The sequence below is a fragment of the Ambystoma mexicanum genome, chromosome 14, assembly GCF_040938575.1.
Source record: "Ambystoma mexicanum isolate Mex_15411 chromosome 14, UKY_AmexF1_1, whole genome shotgun sequence".
Lineage (NCBI taxonomy): Eukaryota > Metazoa > Chordata > Amphibia > Caudata > Ambystomatidae > Ambystoma > Ambystoma mexicanum.
In genome coordinates, this window is record NC_090940.1 from 608,456,821 (window position 1) to 608,479,752 (window position 22,932).

General features: G+C 44.3%; 1 protein-coding gene across 2 annotated transcripts in view; it reads right to left on the reverse strand.

Moving 5' to 3' along the window:
- Positions 1-22,932, reverse strand: part of TMEM63C (transmembrane protein 63C) — a 398,663-nt gene that overhangs the window by 15,204 nt on the left and 360,527 nt on the right. For both annotated transcript variants that reach the window (XM_069638011.1, XM_069638012.1), the window contains one exon: positions 1,885-2,052. In XM_069638011.1, coding sequence (XP_069494112.1) covers positions 1,885-2,052 — 168 coding nt within the window. The remainder of the gene's footprint in view (positions 1-1,884; positions 2,053-22,932) is intronic.

The following is a 22,932-nucleotide window of genomic DNA, read 5'->3' on the forward strand; positions in this document are numbered from 1 at the left end:
AGCTGGAGAGATACGATCCCAGGGCTTGAGGCCAAGGACAAGTCTTGCAGTCCTGTTCTGGATTAGTTGTAGAGGGTGGAGAGTGGAGGTAGGTAGATTTAGAAAGAGGCTGTTACAGTAGTCAAGCCTAGAGAGAACCAGAGCTCTGGAGACAGTGAGCTTCTGGGGGAAGTAGAGGAAAGGCAGAGTACCTCTGCGGAGGTGAAGTAGGAAGTTTGACTTTTTAGAGACGTCAGAAATGTGTGCGGAGAAGGAAAGTGTGGAGTCAAAGATGACCCCAAGGTTCTTGGCTTTACAGGTGGGGGTAGGAGGAGGGCCAAGGGAGGCCGGCCAGAGAGTGAAGGGAAAGGATGGTGAAGGTCTACCGATGAGGAGGATCTCAGTCTTGTTGGCATTTAGACAAAGATCATTGGCAGTACACCAATTTTGAATGGAAATTAGGCAATCAGAAATGAGGGAAGGCGAGGAGGTGGCCGAGGGCAGCCTGAAAATGAGTGGAGTCTCATCAGCATAGCACTGGAAGTTTGAGCAGAAAATGGAAATGCAGTAGGCGAGAGCTGCCAGTTATTGGTTGAAAAGCCAGGGCGAGAGGTTAGACCCCTGGGAAACACCACAGGTAGAGAGGGAGATCGATGAAAGGAAGGAACCAAGTCGCACCTGGGACGGTCGATCAGAGAGGAAAGAGGTCAGCCAACCCAAAGCCTGATCAGTAATACCCAGGTTGTCACAGAGACAGTTGAGCAGGGTGGTATGGTTGACCGTGTCGAAGGCAGAGGAGAGATCAAGTAGGATGAGGACAGAGGGAATGTTAGAGTCAAGATTGGAGAGCAGATCTTCACGGATGTTCAGGAGAGCAGTGTCCATGCTTCTGGCAGCACTGAAGCCAGATTGGTGGTCATGGAGAGAGTCAACAGAATTGGAATGAAGGTTTAGCTGAGAGATGGCCAGCTTTTCCAGGAGTTTACTCAAAAAGGGAGTAATGGAAATTGGGCGATAGTTAGCCGGACAAGAAGGATCTTCTTCAAAATTGAGTACTCTGTGCAGTTAGAGACGGCAGACTCATCTGCCTCCATACTGTTGCCATAGGGAGAACCCAGCTCCCATGGAACTAGAAATCTCATGACAAAGCCTCCTTTCGAATGGCAGAAACTCTATTGTAGCGTTGACCTTCTCCAATAGCGCCTAATAGCCATCCTAACACACACCGTTCCTTCAAGGATACAGGTCAATTACTCTATGCATGCTCCCATGCGTCTAGACACACCCATGACTGCACTTCTGCATATTCTCATGCTGTCCAATCACATTGGAGCCAATGAAGGTAGAACCATGCAGTCACATTTTTCCTTTCATTTTTAAATTGTGGATTTTGGGGTTTATGATCCTCATTGTTTGCCTCAATTCTCCTTTATCTCCCAGTAAGTGCTCCAACCTTGGTTTTCTGTCCAACTTATAATCCTTGTTAAGAGCTCCTGCTGTGCTTTTTCCCCTCTAACACGCCCTAACTTTCTAGGTTTCTCTGCAGACCACTCTGCTCTCTTTAGAAGCAAGTGCTGATGGAGGCCTACCTGAAAGGCATTTGCAATCAATTTAGTCAACTGAAAGGCTCTGACCTTAATGAGTGAGTGATGACTGGGTTGTTGGTAATCAGAGAGAGGAGAATGTCCTCCTTATGTTCTCTGGTTTTCCACTCTTGTGCCTGGTGCAAAGGGGCCATGATGGCAGGCTTTGTTCATAGGGCTTGAAGGACCTGCGTGGATTTCAGGACTTTGACCAATACAGCTCACGGGTTTGACCAACTGTTTGCCGCCACCCACCCTGCTTGGAGGACCACCTTATGTGGGACATTGGTGGGCCCTATGGAATGCAGAAGGCCTTCCTTACCCAGTCTCAGGACGGAGAAGAAGAGCAGCCAGAACAGGCAGAGCACGGGGGCCACGATCACCTGGCTGACAGCCGCCGCATGGATGCGTTGACTCAGCTTGGTGGGGATGTATGCATAGTAGATGTTGTAGCGGTCCACCAGGTGTTTCAGCAGCATGTAGAGTAAGCCTGGAAGAAAAGGGGGGGGGTCAAACGGTCACATGACAAGCAGAAATATAACTGTCCACCATGCTAGAGTGAGTTTAAGCACAGGGGATGCCTCCACTGTGGAATAGGAGGAGAACATGAACTCATTCACTTTTCCGACTCCCTGTAACCACATTATGAGACCATATTTTCATTTTTGGAGGAAAACATAGCAAGTTGATAGAATATAGATTAAATCTGGGAGAGTGCACACCCAAAAGGTATTCACACTGCAGCAGCCTTCCATTAAGAGCAGTGAGAGACTAGGGCAGACAGTGATGGCTGTCAGGGTCTTACACGGAAGGTTCTCCAGGAAAGGGAAGGTGGTGCATAGGATTGAAGGATGTTTTGCTCATTTGTAAAATGTTGTGAATGTGTGTTAGTGTTTTTATGTGTCAAAGAATTATTTCCTTAACAGAGTTCTCATCAGGAGCCAGGCATTGTCCCATTCCAAAATGGAGGTGATTTCCCTAGAAGCCGATTGATGTTGGGCTTAGAAAGGCAGCTTGGAATGTTTGGCAAGGTTCTAAACTGCCTTTCATTCAGGACATGATCAGAGCAGGTCCCAGAGAACCTGGACCCCAGAATAAGTAGTGAAAAGCAGATGTTTACAAAAAAAAATCTGAGGAAGAAATCTCTTTTTGTCAGACAAGAATATATAAGCAAAGTGTAATTAGTTTCAGTCTATTTCCTTAAGGTTTACTGTAGAAATCAAAAATGTTGGTGAGATTTGTTTAAATCTGTTGCCATTGGCCCTCATTACGACCCAGGCGGTAAGGGGTTTACGCCGGCGTAAACTTCGCCGACCCTTACCGCCTGAGTACGAGTTCCCGTAGCGCCATGGTGATTTTAACGCCTGCTTTTTGCAGGCGGTAAAATCCATGGCGCTAAGGGACCTTGATGTTAATTACGCCACCGTAATTTACGGTGGCGTAATTAACGCCTTCCCCACTCCCATTATGCCCCATGGGGCAAAAATGGGAATGGGGAAGGGTAAATGGGGATTGGGGACTTACCGCCCCGCCAAGGTCGGAATGGGGCGGTAAGTCCGCCAACCACCATGGCGGAGTTGGCAACTTAGCGCCATGGACCATGGTGCTAATAGCACCATGGTTCTCTGCCAAGGTCGTAATGAGGGCCATTGTAAATATTTAAAAAAAAAAGGTGTTTGACATTGAGCGTGTGTAGTTTTGGTGCTAAGCAGCTGTTTTCAGAAGAATACTGGCATGCAATCGACTTTCAGCTGTACAAGACGGGAAACTGAGCTAGCGAGAGGCTGAGGAATTAGAGAAGAGGACCTTGAAGCACGAGTGTGCGCAGAGACGCATACCCTACTACCTTAGCAACGCATAGAAAAACGAATACAGCCTAATACATTTGGGAGTCATGGCGTCATGATAAACAAACTAAATAAATTAAAAGTAAAGTCATGCATACAGTACAGAGAGCGGCAGCAGCGCAATAAACTTGACCAAGTCTAGAAAATGGTTTGCTCAGAGCAGCACCGATATGCAGCTGCGTGTGGGACTTTAGTTAGTCAGTAAAAGACTGCACGGAGAAGCGGCAGCGCAGAAAGCAAGAAAAGTCACAGACAATTTGTTAAGCAAGTCATTCCTGTGATTAAACCAGTAAACGACAAGACATTGAGCTAAAGAAAGTTTGTTAAGCGAAATCTGCAAGTAGAGGCAGCATTAACCTCAGAATAATTCTACAAATTAAAATAATATTCTCTACAAAGAAAAGGAAAGTAGAATAAGCACATAGACATTCACAGTCAGTTCAATCAGAAAAGATTTTACAAGACATCAGTGATTCCTTCTGGCCGAAATAGAAAAGGAACTTTGCAAACAGTTCAGTTTAAGAAGTTTGTAGAAGGAGTCAGAAGGTGCCTTGTAGCTCTGAGAGGAGGCAGACATGTAACCACAGTAAATAGATAAAAGGGAGCAGTAGAGAGAACGGAAGGTGAGAAAACTATGTTAATGCTTGTATTTGATTTTTAGGTCTGCAGCTTATGGTTGGCAGAGTTGAGGAAGAACATTATAAGCAAGGTCCTGCCGTGGTTCTATGTGATTTTACCAAACATTTTTTATTCGAGGCATTTTTTAATGACATTTTGTTTTCATTTGGGGGGGCTGACCCACCAAAGCCCCCCGTTTCCCCATGTTTTTAACCCCCCAACCCACTCCCCATCTGTTTTAATCCCTTACCCCATACATGTATATTTTTAAACAATTAGTTATTTATTCGGTAGAAAATGCCTCAAATAAAAGATTGTCGGTAAAATCATTGGATAACCCTATTGTTTGTTGTTTTATCCACTTCTCCTTTCCCCCTGAAGTTGTGGGCTCAGTAGTAGTCACTAAAACTCGTGGATTCCACAACCCCGAAGGGATTAGTGGGGTTCATCTTCAGCTTTGACGGGATCAGAAGCTGGGATCTGCCAGAATGAAAGGCCTACGTTGATTCTCCTGCCCAGGTGAAGATGGGACCCAGTGTAGAGCAACCATTGAGTTTGTTGGGGAAGATGTTGTTTGAAATGAGGGAAGAGTTTAAAGAATCTCAGAGGGAAATGCACGTTTTAAATGCAAAGATGGAGGAGCTGGGTTTGAGGTTAGGCTGGGTACCAGAACAGTTGGGACCGTCAACCTCTGGGGCAGTCTCTGGGACGGAACTCCCAGAGTTATTCCCTGGGGTAGAAATAATAGTATCCAGTGATTTTACTAAATATGTTTTATTCGAGTCATTTTTTACCGAAAAAGGTTTACCAAAAAAATACAGATTTTTAAAATATACATGTATGGGCGGGGTAGGAGTTAAAGGGGTAAAATGAAACATCTTCAGTAAAATCACATAGAACTGAAATAGGGTCGTTTGAGCAGATTAGAGCCAGAAAACAGTAAGTCATCCGTAGGTTTGGGGAAACATTTGTAGCGACACTATTAGCTCCTCCAGAAAAGTTTGCCGGTGAACAACGGAAGTTTAAAACGTTCTTATTGCAGTGTGAACTGCACCTTTTATGTCGGCCAGATTCGTTCCCTGCAGAAGCTACTAGGGTGGCGTTTGTAATTTCATGTGTGTCGGGGGAAGCAGCGGCTTTATCAGTTCCTCTGGTTGGTAGAGGAGCAGCAAAGTTACAGGATTGGAATTTATTTAACTCTGACTTTAGTAAAATGTTTGACAGAAACACTGTCTCAGTGTGTGGATGGGAAATTGTTAAGAGTTACGACAGGGGGGTCAGAGATTTAGTGACTTATATCACCCCAAGTATCAAGCCTTGACTTTGGAGAGTGGCTGGCCGAGGAGAAGAGGGTATCTCTATTCTACAGGGGTTTATGGGAGGAGTTGAAAGATGCTCTAACAGTTATTGTCAAAAAGGCCCATATATTGTGAAGAATTAATGAACAAAGGTAAGAGTGGAGGAGAAGTGTACCTGAGAGTAGGACCCCAGTAAGAAGTGAAAGACCTAAGGAGGATATTCCTGCTAGAGAATTCAGGGATGGCCCAGTACGAGCGAGTCAGTTGAGGTCCCCTTTAACCAAGGAGTAGAGGGAAAGACATAGGGCTGGGAAACCCTGTTTTGTGGAGAAAGTGGCCACTTTGTGTGTAAATGTCCCTGAACACCATGGAGATTCTCGCTTTCATATTTTCCAACAAGGGTACAGCAGGTGGCAAATACAATTGAGATGGCGGTGCCACATATTACGTCAAATGTATCTTTGTATTGGGAAAACAAGTTAAAGTGTGGTGGCCCTTGTGCGATTGACACAGAAGCAACAGGGAATTTGATGGATAAGAACTTGGCCATTCAACTTGAAGTTCCAATAGTTGAGAAAGAGGTTCCGGGAAAAGTTTAGTGTGATGGATGGCACTCCGTTATCATCAGGACCCATTACTGAAGAAACAGAATTATTGGGAGTGAAGTTGGTTGGTGGGCATTGGGAGGAGATGGTGTTTGAGTTAGTAGACACCACAATTGCAGGTAATACTGGGCATGCCATGGCCTATCTTACACAATCCTAAAATACATTGGGGTAAAAAACAGTGGTGCTAATCTCACAGTATTGTTTGAAACAATGTTTGTCTGAATGAGCTGAGGGGAAAAGCAGGGTAGAGAAGAATGTGTGAGATGGGGATTTGTTTGGCAGGTTGAGCAGTTGAACAACATTCGGTAGGGGCAATTGTTGGGAGTCTTTTGATTATGTTTTTAATTAACAAGAAGCATGTGAATTGCCTCCACATCATTCTTATGACTGCAAGATTGATTTGGAGGATGGAGCCTCAATCCTGTGAAGTCGAATTTACACATTAACTGAGAAGGAAAATGAAAATCTGAAAGAATACTTGGAGGACAATTTAGCTAAAGGATTCAATTCAACACTCGCAAGCTCCCGCAGCTTCACCATTGTTTTGTGTTCCCAAAAAGGACAAGATGTTGCAAATTTGTATTGACTATAGGGCCGTAAACAAGATCACAATTAAGAATCGCTACCCTCTCCGCCTGATTTCGGTGATACTAGACAGGATTCAAGGTGCAAAGATCTTTACAAAATTTGATTTCAGGGGAGCCCATCATTCGGGAAGGAGACAAGTGCAAAACGGCATTCAGAACTAGATTCGATCTCTTTGAGTATCAGGTGATGCCTTTCGGGTAAGTTAATGCCCCGGTTGCCTTCCAATTCTTTATAAATTAAATGCTTCGAGAGTTCTTGGATATTTTCGTAGTTGTTTATATCGATGACATCTTGATATTCTCCAAAGATCTGACACAACGAAAGGTCTTGGAAAAAGGAAACCAATTTGTTTGCAAAACTGGAGAAAAGCCAATTCCACACTGAACAGTAGGTACATTTTCATTTGGTTTACTTTACTTACATCATCATTTGATACACAATTGTTGTATTTACGTTTTCATGTATTTGGGTGTTAACATGCGCAATCCAGAGTGCTGGGGTTATCCCAAACCAAAATGGTGGTAAGGACCTGGACTCCTGATTGGATGAAGGTAGAACACAGGGTTAGGCAGGACATTCTAAATTGCCTTTCATCAAGAATTGTCCTATTATCTGAGAAGAATAATTTTGTCTGTGAGATGCTGAAAGAAGATAAAGACTGAATCTGGAAGCAGAAAAGATTTGAGTTCTTCAATTCAACCACAGCTAAGATTTGATGCTGTTAATGCAAATATAACTGTTCATTTTAAAAATGGATTTAAATAGATTCTAAATAGGTAAAGTAAAAGTAGAGGAATTGTTATTGTGTGCTTGTGTCACGCTCCATGGTTAAGTCTGGGGCTGTGCGTCATGTTCCTGTGAGGCTCTCAGAAGATATTCCAGGCGAGGGTTTGAGGTGACTGCTCGGTTTCAGTGGCGCTGTATTGAGGCAGCAGAGAGAGGTGCTGCGGTTTTTGTTTTCAAAGCGAGTTCTCACAGTAAGCTGCGCAGCGTCTGAAGCGTGGTGGCTGTTGACAGAAGTTACGTGCTACTACTGAAGCGCAATGACTTTCACAGCGGAAAGCAAGGAAGTCAGTGTCAGTTTTTTACCAAGTTCTTTTTGTGACCTGTGCAACTTTTTTAGCTCGGTTTCAACACATTTACAGTAGTGCTTTTCTGGTTTACTGACCTTCTTGGGGAGAGTTAAAATATTATATAGCTTGCCTAATTACTGGATAAAAGGTTCAACTATTCCTTCAGCAGTTGAGATCAAATAGGACTGAAACCCCCATTTCAGTATTTTTTATTTGGATTTAGGAGTATAGAAAGGCAAGTTAGCATTTTTTCAGTAGTTCTTAGTTTTGTACATTAAGAACCTCCAGTTCATGAACACAGAGAATTCATTTCCTCAGAGAAGCCTTTTGAGGAGCAACCAGGAAGTTATTTTCTTTCTCTTGAAAAGATAGAGGAGCACCTAAAGAAGTAAATTAAAGTTTGCTGAGTAAGAGAGTTTAAGTATCTACGAGACTGTCAAGAAAGACTTGATAAAGGATGAAACAGAACAGATTGCCACATTTTCACATCTATATTATTTCGTGTTAGCTTTCAGCAGAGGAATCTCAGGTACAGTGATGTACTGAGGGATGAGAGAGGGAGGAGATATTGAAAGATAGGCACACTCATCTTTTGTCTTTTCTCGCCCATGCAGATATCAATCTACAGGAGGAAGAACCAGTATATGAGTTTCTTTTTATTGTGTCCCATTCCCCTTTCCCCTAGGGGTGTTAAGAGCTCAGCTGTGAATCCTATCAGTTGAGAGCGAGACACTTTATGGGTCTGCGGGGTTCAGCAGCTTCTGAGGAACTCTCCAGGGAGGACCTGACAAAGGGCGGCGTTCTTAGGGTTTGTAATTTCACCATAGGGTTTGGAGATGGACAAAACTAAAATTCAGGCAGTGCTAAATGGCCGTCACACATTAGTGTGAAAGACATCCAAGGTTTTATTGGATTTGCACATTTTTATCGCAGATTCATAACGGGTTTTTCACAGGTATTTATGCCACTTGCTGAAGAAAGGAGTGAAGTTCGATTGGAGTAAAGAGGCTTTTCTAAACCTTAAGGAACAGTTTACTACAGGGCTAATTTTGTTACATCCTGATGTGGAGCAACCCTTTTTCATGGAGGCGGGCCCTTCTGTTGTGGCTATGGGAGGAGTATTGTCGCAGTGACATCCAGTTACAGGGCAACTTTATCCGGTAGCCTTTTTCTTGAAGACGTTTTCACCAGCGGAAAATAATTATACCATTTCAGATCGAGAATTGTTGGCTATCAAAGCAACGTTTGAAGAATGGAGACATTGGGCCTCATTATAACATTGCCGGTCCAGTAACAACGGTGCCGGTAGGCTTACCAGCACCGTTGTAACCGGACCGGCAAAGTACAAGTTTGGGCATGGGATGCCCTCATGCCCGCCAGGTCTGACCTGGTGAGCGGAATGGCACCCGCCCGCAGACTTTGACGGGCGCACCGGCACTGTTGCACACCGTGCCGGTGCATCCGTCCTCCGCATTGAGTCCTATGGGACTCAAATGGGAATGGCGAGTGACATTTTCCAGCGCCTGGCTTCAGGGACCGGTGGGGCTCTAATGCCCCGGTAATTCCTCAAAGCCTGGTGCCGGAAAAAATGCACAAATCTGGCGGCATCCTGCCATTTCTACTGGCACGGCTAGCGCCGGGGTTGTAATGACCCCCTCTATCTTCTAGGAGCTCGACATAAGGTGACGGTGCTCACTGATCACAGAAATCTAACATTTCTGCAATCTGATAAGATGTTAACATCGCTTCAACTCTGTTGGTCTGTTTTTTTTTGCAGAGTATGACTTTGTCATTAAATTTAAACCAGGCCATCAGAATGACAAAGCAGCTGCTTTATCTAGATGTCAGTCAGGTAGTGAAAAGGTGGATGAAACAACCCCACTTCCCTCATTGGCGGAAAATAATGTTATTGCTGGAGAAGTTCGAAAGATAATTGATTTAGCCATACAATTCTGTGGTCAGATGATGACTGAACAGTTAGAAAATTGGGCCTGAAAGGATGCAGTGAGAAAAATTAAGGAGGGTCTTCCTTACCCGGATTCCTTGAATGCAGGAGGCATTGAAATAATGTCATAACTCGATGTTGGCTAGCCATCCTGGTTATAGTAAGATGTTAGAACTCCATCGTGATTTCAGGTGTCAGGAATGAGGGAAGATGCCTTGAACTATGCAAAGTCTTGTGAAGTCTGTGCTCGGGCTCAGTCTGAATGAGAAACCTGCAGGTCTTTTAGAGAGTTTACCGATTCCACTGCAACATGCAGTCTCTATGCATTACATCGTTGATTTACCTTTAGATAAGGGTTGTTTGCCCATTTTGGTAGTAGTAGATCTACTAACTAAGGCTGGGCACTTTATTCCTATCAAGGGTGCTGCTACCGCATCTTCTTTGGCACATTTTTGCAGAACATTGTGAAACTTTAGGGGTTGCATAGTGAAGTAATTTTGGCTAGAGGTGCGCAAATGTGTTTCCAAGTTTTGGAAAGCATTTTGAAAGGAGTTGGGAATAAACATCAGACTAACCACAAGTTATCATCCAGAGGGTATTGGGCAGACTGAGACGGTCAACCAGGAACTTGAGAAATATCTAGGTTGATTTTTTAATCAGGGGATGATTGGGTAGAGCTGTTGTGGTTAGCTGATTGTGTTATAACACTACAAAGGATTTAACTACTATGTCGCCATTTTTTGTTAACCAAGGCTTCCACCCATGTTTTTTAAGGGAGATCTTGGTAGAGGAGAGTCAAGTGCCTGAAGTGGAGTGCAGGTTGAGGATAATGGGAGAGAATTTAAAAAGGACAGTGGAAGCTCTACAGGAGAGCAAGGGGAGGAACAAGTGGTTTGCAGGCTTAAAGCGTAGGATTGCTCCTAAGTATCAGGTGGGTAATTCAGTTTGGCTCTCAGCCAAGAATATAGCCTTAAAGGGGAGAAACAGGTTTATTACATGGTCTATTGGGCCCTTTAAAATAGATTAGGTTTACTCTCCAGTGACAGTGAAATTGCATTTACCACAGGCACTAAAGATCCATCCAACATTTCACGTTAGTTTGTTAAAGCCATGTGTACAAACAACCAGATTACAAGGAAGTCCAGGGCCAGTTCTGACGGAGGGTCTGGGAATGGGTATGAGGTGCAGGTGATTCTGGATTCCAGAAAGGTTTGAGGAAGGTAACAGTATCTAGTGGATTGGAGAGTGTATGGTCTTGAGGTTCGATCATGGGAATTGGCAGTTGATGTGCACGCCTCTAGAGTGGTGTAGAATTTTCTCCTCAGAAATCCAGTATAAACAGGCACTGGGTTCAGCGCCTCATGGAGGGGTACTGTCAGGGGAAGGTTCTCCAGGAAAGGGAAAGTGGTGCATAAGATTGGAGGATGTTTTGCTCATTTGTGAAATGTTGTGAATGTGTGTTAGTGTTTTTATGTGACAAAGAATGTTTTCCTTAACAGAGTTCTCATCAGGAGCCAGGGATTATCCCATTCCAAAATGGTGGGGAGTACCCGATAGGCCGATTGATGTTGGGCTTAGAAAGGCTGCTTGGAATGTTTGGCAAGGTTCTAAAATGCCTTTCATTCAGGACATGATCATAGCAGGTCCCGGAAAATCTTGACTCCAGAATATGTAGTGAAAAGCAGAAGTTTCCAAAGAAATCTGTGAGGAAGAAATCTCTGTTTGCCAGACAAGAATAAATAATCTAAGTGTTTTTAGTTACAGATTATTTCCTTAAGGTTTCCTGTAATTTTGGGGCTAAGCAGATGTTTTCGGAAGATTACAGGCACGCAATCTACTTTCAGCTGTAGGAGACGGCGATCAGAGCTAGCATGAGGCCGAGGAATTAGAGAAGAGAACCTTGAAGCACGAGTGTGCACAGAGACGTAGGCCATAGTTCCCTATCAACAAGTTCAGCCCAAGCAAAGCGCGACCACATCAAAATACAAAAACAGCCTAATACAGAGGTGCGGCGGCGCGAACAAACAAACAAACAAAATAAATTAAAGATAAAGCCATGAATACTGTACAGGGAATCCTTCTGGCAGAAAAAGACAAGGACTTTGCAAACAGTCAAGTCTAAGAAGTTTGAAGGAGGAGTCAGAAGATGCCTTCTAGCTCTGTGAGGAGGCAGACGGGTAATCAAATTAAATAGATACAAAAGAGCAATTGAGAGAACGGAAGGTGAGACAGCTAAGTCATGCTTGTATTCGATTTTTTGGTCCACAGCTCATGGTTGGAAGACTTGAGGAAGAAGATCATAGCAAGGTCCTCTCATTTGTTTTATCCGCTTTCCCTTTCCACCAGAGGTTGTGGACTCAGTAGTCACTAAAACTCGTGGAGTCCACAACTCCGAGGAGGTTAGCCGGGTTGATCTTCAGCTTCCGCGGGATCAGAAGCTGGGACCGGACACTGGCTCAGTGGGAAACTGGGAGCACTTTCCAAAAATTGGTGCCTTTGAAAGATTGCCAGAGTCAAGTCTGTCAAAGGGCTACTTTTCAGAAGCACCAGATTTTTGGGAATGAGCCCGACACCACATATGGCAGTTTCTGAAAGTATCCCAGCTGCAAGGCTAAAAACCTCAGGGTCATCTTTGACTCTGCTCTCGCCTTCTCCCCTCACATCTCCGACGTCTCTAAGAAGTCACACTACCAGCTGCACCTCCTTAGAGGTATTCGTCCTTTCCTCTCCTTCCCCCAGAAGCTCACGGCCTCCAGAGCCCTGGTCCTCTCTAAACTGGACTATTGTAATAGCCTCTATCTAAATCTGCCTGCCTCTACTCTCCGCCCTTTGCAACTTATCCAGAACAGGACTGCGAGACTTGTCCCTGGCCTCAAGCCCAGGGATCGTATCTCTCCAGGACTGAAAGCTCTGCACTGGCTCCCAGTGGCTGTGAGGATTAAGTTAAAAACTCTCTGCATTGTACACAAGGCCTTCTGGGGTCTGGGGCCACAATACCTTCAACTCTCTCTTCCTAAAGATCTTCCTTCTCGAGCTCTTTGCTCATCCGCCTCCAACTCCCTCAGTGTCAGTCGCTTCTCCAAGCAACGAGTTGGTGGCAGACTACTCTCTTCGGCTGGGGCCTCTCTCTGGAACAGCATTCCTGCCTCCCTGAAACTCGAGGAGAACCATCTCCAGTTCTGGAAGCACCTCAAAACCTTCCTCTTTGCCTCGGCTTTCTCTCCCCTGCTGATTTCCTGACTGAAACTGCTCACAAGCTGGCCATTTATTTATTTTCTTATTTATTCCACTTTTTCCCCCATGTACTGCACTTTCCCCTCTCCCTTCCCCCGCACACTCTTCCTTTTCCCCCCTTCCCATGCACTTGCACGATCTGAATGACGATTGGCCTAGTAGGATCGTTGTCTGTCCTCCTTTTGTCCCCCCCCCCCCCCTTGCCCGGTCGCGCCTTGAAACACTTGTGTATAGGCGCGTTATAAATGCCATATCATATCATATCTCATTTTGTCTGGAAACACACCCTCAACTCAAAGTTGCTTTCCAAAAGCTGGGTTATGTTTTTGCATATTTGATGATAGTAAGATGTTACTCTTTCTACCTCTCTGGTCACTGAAGACTAGAAGGGTCCTTTGTTACTTGAGGGAGGTAACACATGTTTCCATCCTTTCATTAACCAGAAAGACATCAAACTACCATTTATTGGCTACTGTAATATGCCTTTCATTGTTCTAGGGGGTGAACAAAAGCTTGCTTGCCATTTTATGATGCTTGACAAGTAAACACAACCAACACACTAGTTGCAAGTAAATCAAGGGACCTGTTTAAAACACACAAACACACACAAAGAAATGCACAAGAAAGAATGTGAAAATCAGCAAAGCATGTTCTATAGTCAGGATGCTTGGGGCAACATGAGCCTGTTCTCGCTTATCTGGGTCTTCCCTGTGGGTGTAGTTTTATTGATGAGGATCTGAGGCTTTTTGCCAGTAGGTTGTTGGTGGTAGAGTCTGAAAAGTACTTGGATCCTGCTGGCCAGGCTGATGTGCGCGTTAGGTAAATAGCTTTTACTGTGAATCTCTGTTCAATATGTAGCCATTTTAGGGTTTCCAGTGTCAGTGTCATATAGTCCTGGGGTATCTAACTGCAATGCTCATAACCATTTGAAGCGGTGGGGGAAATATTCTTGGTTAGTACTATGTGACGAATCCTTGGATTTGGAGGGCAGGGAGTTGAGGCTGCTACCCGATAGCCCCCCCTGGGGGTGGTACTCAGCAAGAGGATCTCATGGGAAGGGACCCTCCCCCTGTGGGACTAGGGACGTCTATCCAGGGAGAATGCTGTATACTTCCCCCCCCACAATCCCCCTCACCTAACCCTGCTTTACCTTGCCGTCCCATGTACATGTGTCATGTACATAGTAGTACCATTACTGGGACGATAAACAGTCGACCCAAGAGTGATCGATGGTATAAGTACTGTGACTAAGAAGAGTCCGGTCACCCTTAGAGAGAGCTCTCTGGGAAATACTGGGACGAGTAGGAGGTACGCAGGCATGAAGAGCGATCTTCAAAACACTATGGAGCAGTCTAGTGTTTAAGTAGTTCCGAATGTCCAAAGTCAATACAAAATAGAAGAGGGAAAACCAAGCAGGAAGAGAGAACCGCCCTGGAGGAACCTCAAGTGCAGACACCGATCAGAGCGAAGAAGGAACACGGTTCTTTGCTGGAACCCAGGAGAACCTCCATAGGGGTTCTAAATTGGTCCAGGGAGGAAGGCCTGACCGGTGAGCGGGGAAGCTCTGTGTCGAGGCGAAAGCAAGTGGAGAAAGCATGCTGCCGAGGGAAGCTGCAAAGCCCCACAGGACCGGAATGATGCTGAGTCACTGCAGCCACGACAGAGCCACAGGAAGCCATGGAGAAGAATCCGGGAAATCCCAAGACCGACCGGAGATGACCGACAAACACCCTACCTGGGAGACCAGTATGGTTGGTGGGGCTGCAAAAGAAAGAAAGGCACAGGTTTGGAACCTGTACCCAATTGAGAAGAGCATCACACATTCTCTTCTTTGGCACAGTGCCAGGCAGTGAGCTGAGCTAGAACAGTCTGAGCAATCAGAGAGAGAAGTACAGGTTTTGGATCTGCACCCAATTGAGAAGATCATCACACATCCTCTTCTTCGGCGCAGAACCTGGCAGGAAAGTGAACCAGGTCTGCTAAAGGAAAGCAGCAGAATCCTAAGGGTTTGGGACGCACACCTAGAGGCCAGTAAAACAAGGTGAAAGGAAGACCAGGGGAGGAGAAGCATACTCCCTGGTGGAGTATAACTGTGAGAATACAGTACCAAGAGAAATGAGAGATTTTCTTGGTACACCGAAGCCAGGGTAAGGGAATATTCCCCCTGGCATTGCCAAGTGCTTCAGAGAGCCCGAGGAGGGCCTGGTGAAGGGAGTCCATGCACAACCTTAGTGAATTGTGATAAAGAGCTCGAGACGGGCCTGGGAAAGGGAATCAATCCCCCAGCCTTCGTGAAATGGGATAAAAAGCCTGAGAAGGGCCCGGGGAAAGGAGACATTCCCCCCTACTACAGTGAAACGGTAAGCCAAGAGAGATCAGGGGAAGGAAACCGTACCCTATGGTGTTGTGTATTGTGACACAAAGCAGAGGAAGGCTCAGGGAAGGGAGTCGTTCCCCCTGGTACTGTGATGGTACTGAGAGCAAGATACCTGGAGAAGGGAGTCATTCTCTGAGGTGAAGTTCCCACCTGAAATTTTGGAACTATGGCCCATTGTTCAGACGAAGGGATCCATTCTTCTGGACCAAGATACTACTTCTTAAGGTTTAGTTACACAAGTGTGAAGGCCAGAAGTAGGCATTTTGACAGACGGCGAAGGACTCTTCATTTACTTGGACATTCTGATAGAATGCATGGTTCCTTAGTTTAGGAAGGAAACCCCTCAAAGTTGGGGCGAGATAGGTTTCCCCTTTATTTTGATTAAATAAAGGTTTATGCCAACAACCATGCCACATGTGTGTTCATCTCCTCCTTCTGCTCCATTGCAACATCATTGCTATAATCGAATTTGGTTATGATCAAGGCCTCTGTTTGCTCATGTTGTCTTTTTGTTGAGGTCTTTTCTTACAAGCAAAAGTTGGTATTTGGGAGATAAAGCGGTAGAGTGAATAAAAGGTGATTCCAATATTGGAGTTATTCACTGGCTTATAGCCACAGTGGGTGAGGCTATTTGAGAGGGATGAGATCATTTTTGTAGTATTACCCACAATTATTTCAATTTTTTCCAGTTTGAGGCATAACGAATCTGAAAACAGCAGCCTTGACTTGCAGTTAGTGTTGAGCTTCTCCCTTTCAAGCGTGTTGTCTGGTCATTTTTAGAAGAAATTGAATAGAAGTCAAAAACGCTGTGTTAGTGTCAGCTAAAGATCATATGCGGACATAGACCCATCAGAGTGAGTGGGTAGAACCCTGTGCAACTCCACCGGCAAAAGGTTGTACTTCTGTGGACCTGTTTTGAAGAGAAGGGGTCTCCTAATTGAGGGGTCCCCTCCTCTTATCTTCCTGCAGTGTGATGGATTCAGTCCAGGATATTATGATCAACTATCGCAGGTAGTTGACATATCTAGAAGGATCCAAACCCAACATTGTTTGGGATCTGGAGCTTTCATGATTTCCACTCAGATTTATATCAGAGTGGTTTCTGGACTCCTGGAGAGGTGGGAGCCGGATTTATAGGAGGATATTTATCTAGTTTCAAAATCTTGAAGTTTTGTAGTGATCAGTATCTTCTTCATCTTGCCCATTAACTTTACACTTGTCTTCCCGATTTTGACCATAAAGAGCAGAGTCGAGATGACTTGTGCGGTGAAGACACTTACTTAGACCCAGTCTGTCTTCCATGACACTGAGCATGTGACCAAGTTCTGCGTTCGAAAAAAGACAGCAAACGAAGACGAGGTTGAAGTAGTAGAAGTTGTCATAGGAAAGCTAATGGTAGAAGCCACTATTGGCTTAAAGCTATATGTCCCTTGGGAGACACCAACATTTTGCATTCCTTAGGAGACACGCTGAGTGTTTGTTTAAAAATACCGTTCACCCGAAGAACAAGGTTAACACCGCAGAACAAACTATCTTGGTAGATACTGGGTCACCAGGAAGAAGTCTATAGAGTGGACTTGCTTAACCAGGCTTTATCGACCTGCTCTGTGCGCTATAGATCCATAAAATGTTGCAGAATACAGAACCACTTTGGAGGGGGTTCAATTAAACATTACTTGTGATAGTAAAGCATAAGCTCTCTATGATTGTGAATCGAGAAACCTTTGGGAAATACAAGAATCAGATAGAGAAAAGCTAAAGAACCATTATTAAGTTCTAGTATACATACCTGATAAGAAATTTAAATTTATGACCATGGAAAATATAAATTCATCAGCATGGAAAGGCTATGTGCTCTTACTACAAAGTTAATGTATCAAGCCATACTTCACACAATAAAACACTGGATAGTGAAGACCAGATTCAGGAGTATGCCAAAGGGAAACCATGACCATCCATGTGCAGCAATTCCACGGGAAGAACAAACCTTCAGTTGAAATTGGATCTCGATGGAGTCCAGTTCGCAGACTTCTCTTTCTGTCTACATTTTTAAAACCTTATGGTAAAAATATCTCTAAGCCCTTCTGAAGTGATATAGTATCCAGCAATGCAGAGTGGCTTGTATCAGATTCAGATGCCAATAAGACTAAAGCATTCAGCGTCTTTTTAAGGTATTTTATTCAAATTAGAAGCTGGACTTTACCTGGAACAGGGTAGTGGTCTGTTATTTTATGGCAAGCATTTTATAAATTACTTTTAAAGTAGGAAACTGCTTTCTAATTTTGAACAAGCCGGTAGAACTAAAATACAGATAGGACGAACGTTAGCCGGGCAGGAAGGGTCAGCAGACGGCTTTTTTAGGAGCGGGTGCACAAGGGAGTGCTTGAGTGGTTGGGGGAAAGAGTCAGTGGCAAAGGAATGGTTGCAGAAGTCGGCTAAGGCAGGGGCGAGAGAGGTGATGTTATCCTTTATAGTTCTGGAAGAGTAGGGGAGCACCTGTTGGAGGAGACTTTCATAGAGTGGGTTACTCTAGAGACCTCATCCGGTGCAATGGGAGAGAAGAAGGACAGAATGGGGGAGAAGGGAGGAAAGAGCCAAGAGGGGGTGGTCAGGGGAGTAGAGGAGAGGGGGGACAGGATGTTGTGAGTTTTGGTGGAGAAGTAGGGAGGCCAATGCACTGGAGATGGCCTGGGGCGAAGGGGCAAAGAGGAGACTGCAGTAGGACTGGCAAGTTCCTTGCAGATTTTGTAAAGTTCAGCCGTGTTTTCGGAGACCCTAGAAATGCAGGCTTGGAGATGAGCCCTCTTCTTGGAGCGGATGGAGAGACGATATTGCCTTTGGAGCAGGCGGCAGGCCAGTTTGTCAGAGGATGTGCTTGAGGCCTACCCCTTCTGCTCAGCATCCTTGCACTTGTGTTTCAGAGTGGCCAAGCCAGAGTCATACCAAGTGTTGCACTTGGAGGCAGGCTTCATGCAGATTCTCATGATTGGGGCAAGGATGTCAAGAGTGCTGGAGATGGATCCATTCAGGGAAGATGAGGGCAACTCCACCTCCAGACCGGCTAGTCCTGTGTTTGGAGAGGATCTTGTAGCCTTCAGGAAGGAGAGTGTCAAAGGCAGGGAGAGAGCTGGCATTGAACCACGTCTTGGTGAGAGTGAGGACCCCTAGGTCGAAGTCTTCACGGAAGTGACAGATGTCAGAGGAGTGTTGAACATCAGATGAGAATTGAGGGTAGCTAAGTGAAGCTGGTTGCCACCTTTAAAAGGTCTTCTAAGGTGGGGTACAGGGACGTGGTACACCAATCTGTTAGGGAGAATTCTCCAGAATGGCTAATTTCCCTTACCTACTGAGTCCCTCAGCAGCTTTGCTGGATTTCTAGGATTTCTTTTTTTCACCTGGTAAGAGTGCGAGTCTTTTTTCAGACTCTTACATATGCTTTGCTGTGTGCGTTTAACATTTTTGTGTTCATAGACTGCGGAGCTTCAACTACTCCTTAGGCATAATCTTTTTACTGTGTTACGCAGCACCTTTAGTGCAGTGACACAGGGTTGTCTTTTTCAGACTTCCCACTCTAAAACTCCATATTCTGGGACTGACTACTGTCCCCAGAACATGTAAAAGTTACCATTGACCACAGACCCAGTACAACCTATCTTACATACTGGAAAAGGTTAATAGTTATCCCTTTTTTTCTGTCTCTCATGGAACATTATTTTGTTCCCCTTTCTTTAAGATAGAGTGAGCATTGAGGGTAGCTAGGTGAAGCTGGTTGGCACCTTTAAACGGTCTTCCAAGGTGGGGTACAGGGACGTGGTAGACCCATCGGAGGGGGTGGAGAGGTCAGAGGGGTGGCAGGAGAGGGAAGGAAATCCATAAGAGACAAGCGGTGCCTACCAAGCAGGAGAAGGTTGGGCCATGATAGTGCCATTTTGGTAGACATTAATGATGCACGTAGATGAGATGGATGCCAACAGAATGTTCCATCTGGTGCCACCATTAACGGGCGAGGAGGAAAACGGGGACAGGACAGAGTCCATGTGGGGAGACCAAAGGTCCGGGGAGAGTTGGCAGTGAAGAGGAGGTCAGTGATGGTCTGTCTGGAGGAAGCATTGATATAGGTATCAGTAATGGGGAGGCATGGGTTAGAGGCCAGGAGCGCTTTCTTAAACTTTTTCCTTCCAGTCTTCGTGAGAGAGGTAGGATAGGTGATAGAATAACAGTTAGAATAGATAGGGGAGACAGCGAGCACCATGAGTACATGGGGGGGCAGGTCAGGAGGAGGGACTGCACTGTGCAAGAGGCAATTCACCAGGTGGCCTGGCAGCCAATACAGGGGAGAGGCAGCAGAAGAATAGTAAGTCAGACGTCAATGGAAAGGGCTACAGTTACAGCAATCAGTAGTAACATGACATGAATGAGATAGGAGTGGGAATAAGGTGAAAAAGGTGAAAAAGGCCTAGATTATAGCAAAGGTACTTTAAACAAGCTTCGACAAGGGAGGTAGAATATAGACACCCTCATGTGAGTTCAGATAAACAGATAAAATGCTAGCGTTAGATGGAAGCAAGTTAAATACGCCCAGGTGAAGCCCGCGAGGAGGAAAGGGCACGCTGTTAACTGCTGAATAGCTGAGAGACTTACCCTATCTTCTGTGATCTACAGAGACCAGCAGAGATTGAACGGCTGAATCACTCTTGCCGCTCCGAGTCACGTAATCGGTCAGTTTCAGACAGCTGACAGCGGTTGAGGAGAGCGGGAAGCGAGAGCGAACAAATTTGCATTCCCACGTGACTCGTGTCCCGTGCTATCAAGCGGACACGCCCCCTGACCAGCCCATAAAACCATAACAGCGCGACCCTTGCGGGGTGAAGCCCGCGAGGAGGAAAGGGCGCGCTGTTACTGCTGTTTACGGCTGAATCGGCGGAAACTGCTGGTAAGTGTCCAATTAACTCTATTCATAAAATCGACTGAATAGTAAGAAACTGACTATTTACAACCATAAATACCCAAAGATGGATATTGTAAAATCTCGTACAAGACTCCAAGAAAAAGTAGAAGAATCTGTAATGATGACTAACAGAGTCAGGGCACAGGTCACCATTAAACATCAGCCCATTACTACATTCATGGAGGAGAAGCATAGATTAGCAAAAAACAAAGTGATTAATGCACAAAAAACAGAGACTAAAAACAACATCTATGAAACAGCACCTAAGACAGCGGCTACCACAGAGGATAACATGGAAGCCCAGACACAGTCTGCAATTGGAAGTACTTTGGAGCTGACAAGCGTACCAGCAACAGAACTTCTAACAGCAACAGAACTTCTAACCAAAGAGATCTTAGCAAATAGTGATACGGATACTGATTTAGTAGCACCAGGCCAAGGAATTATCAAGAGTGACAATCTACAACAACCAAGATTGCAAGACTTCTGCTTTACACCATCATTGCAAGAGAGAGCAAGGATTGCAAAACAACATTGGCAATCAACATATCGTCCGACCAACTCAGTTTGCGATAATAATATGCAGACTCTACCTATCAGGATAGCACGCCTGTCACTTGACATTACTGAAATAGACACAATAATGGACTCTCAAGGAAAAAGACAAGAAGTATTCAACGGGATCCATCCAACTCCCCATACGAATCAAATAAACACCTCTACACCGATAATCCACAAAGAAAGCCATACAACAACGAAAGGATGTACCGAAAAACCAAATAACCATGTAAAGATACAAAGAAACGAGACTACTAAATCCTTATCCATAAGTAATCATTCTGACCCGACGAGGGACCTGCCTAAATCTCCTCAGAGATTACCTACCACAATGTTAGATTTGCAAAATACCTTGATTGCAGTACTATCACAAGCAATGATTCCATTTTTGAAAATACAGGAATCCATGGTCGACGCTACAAAAGATCAAGCGACGCTTTTAGCGATGATCATGACGAAACAAACTCAGTTCGAATCATTTACGAATACCATACAAGAGGGAACGAAATACAAAGCAGAAGCATCCAGGACATGGCAATCACGATTAGCGGACATGGCAAGAGTGGACCGCATAGATAAACGGAATTTACTGGAGACAGTGTCAATAATAACAAAAAAATTAACAGATGAAAAAGCGAAAAAACAGTCACTTATGACAACTCAATCACAATCATCAAATCAAGAAACTCAAACTGAGGAAAAAGGCTACGATAAATGAACTAACACTGATCAGACAACACAGTATGAAATGCAACCTTTGACGATTGAAACAAACAACCACTTACCACCGATAATTCAAGGCACAAATGAACCCCCAATGTGCACACCATTTGATATATTTGATCTTTCCAAACGAGGCATGGTGGAACAAGCTGCCCTGAATAAATCAATTCACAAAAAAGCGATTAAGAAATCGCAAACCAGATCTCAAGCGTTCCTAAGAAAAATGCAAAGTGTGCAAAAAGCACTAGGTGATAAAACAAAGTCAGCTAACCAAAGTAATGTTCAAAAAGGTCCAAACCCCAATTCGGCTATAGTAAACATCTTGAAATCAATATCACAAATTGTTAAACAAGTACCAAATGAAGGATTGGATGACCTGTTAGCGGAAATCAATCATGATGCCCAAAATCCTACAACAAGCCAAGCCCCAGTAGCAGAGATCCAAACAATTGAGGATTCATCGGGCGACTATTCAATCACCAAAAACCCTCAGAACGACATATTGATCGTCATTGATGAGTGCTACGATACATCCTTGGCAACTTCAACAAAATCCCAAGAATCAGACAACCAAAAAAATAACATATCTTTTATATATTTATCGGTATCAAACGATGAAAAATGGTCATCCGCAGAAAAGCAGAAGAGGGAAAAAGAAAACGACACACTGATGTCTAGCAGAAGTCCTCCTATTACGAGACCAAAGTTTCAAAACCCCTTGAGTACTATGTATGCTCATAGAGTAGCTCTGTTTCAAAACGACGACAACTACAGAAGCAGCAGTGATACTCAACAGATCTAACACTTTACGCTTACTAAACGCCATCCCAGATCTTAGCGAAATCGAAACGGATGACATTGAAGTAATCATTTTCCCGAATAAAAATCACATGGTGGAAGCTCATATTGACTTCTATTTAGAAGAAACCATACAGAGAGTCCTAGCGGCAAATCATCAACTTAAGAAACTTGGATTTAAAGTAGAAGAAATCTTTGTATCCAGAATGATGGCTAGGAAAAAATCCAGGAATATTTCACTATTTGATCAAAGAAAAAACTATAACCAAAGAAAGGAGATAAAAGAAAACAAAAATCAGAGCGACCATATATATACCGCCAAGCCGAAAAATGTTTCTGAAAGAGAGAATCAAACTTCCCGACCAAGTAGAAAAACATACTTATAACCACCAAAGAATAAAACTAACGACACAAACACAATATCCCTAACATCTTGGAATACAAGGGGTTACAAACATCTCTTAGAAAACCCATCGATAACCTTAGCAGAATCAGAAATAATCTGCTTAAAAGAAACTTGGTTGACCGAGGAAGTCCTTTGTGATGGATATATAACTTGGCTGAATCCTGCAATAGCGTAGAGTTTAGGCAGACCGGCATCAGGGATGCTAATACTAATGAAAATCAATGCAACGTGGTCAATATTAGCAAGAAAGAACATCAATTCCTGGGCACAATATATTAGTATCAGCATGCCAACTTATAACTCAGAACATAACGATAACAATATGACTCAGTGTTTGGAAAACAAATGC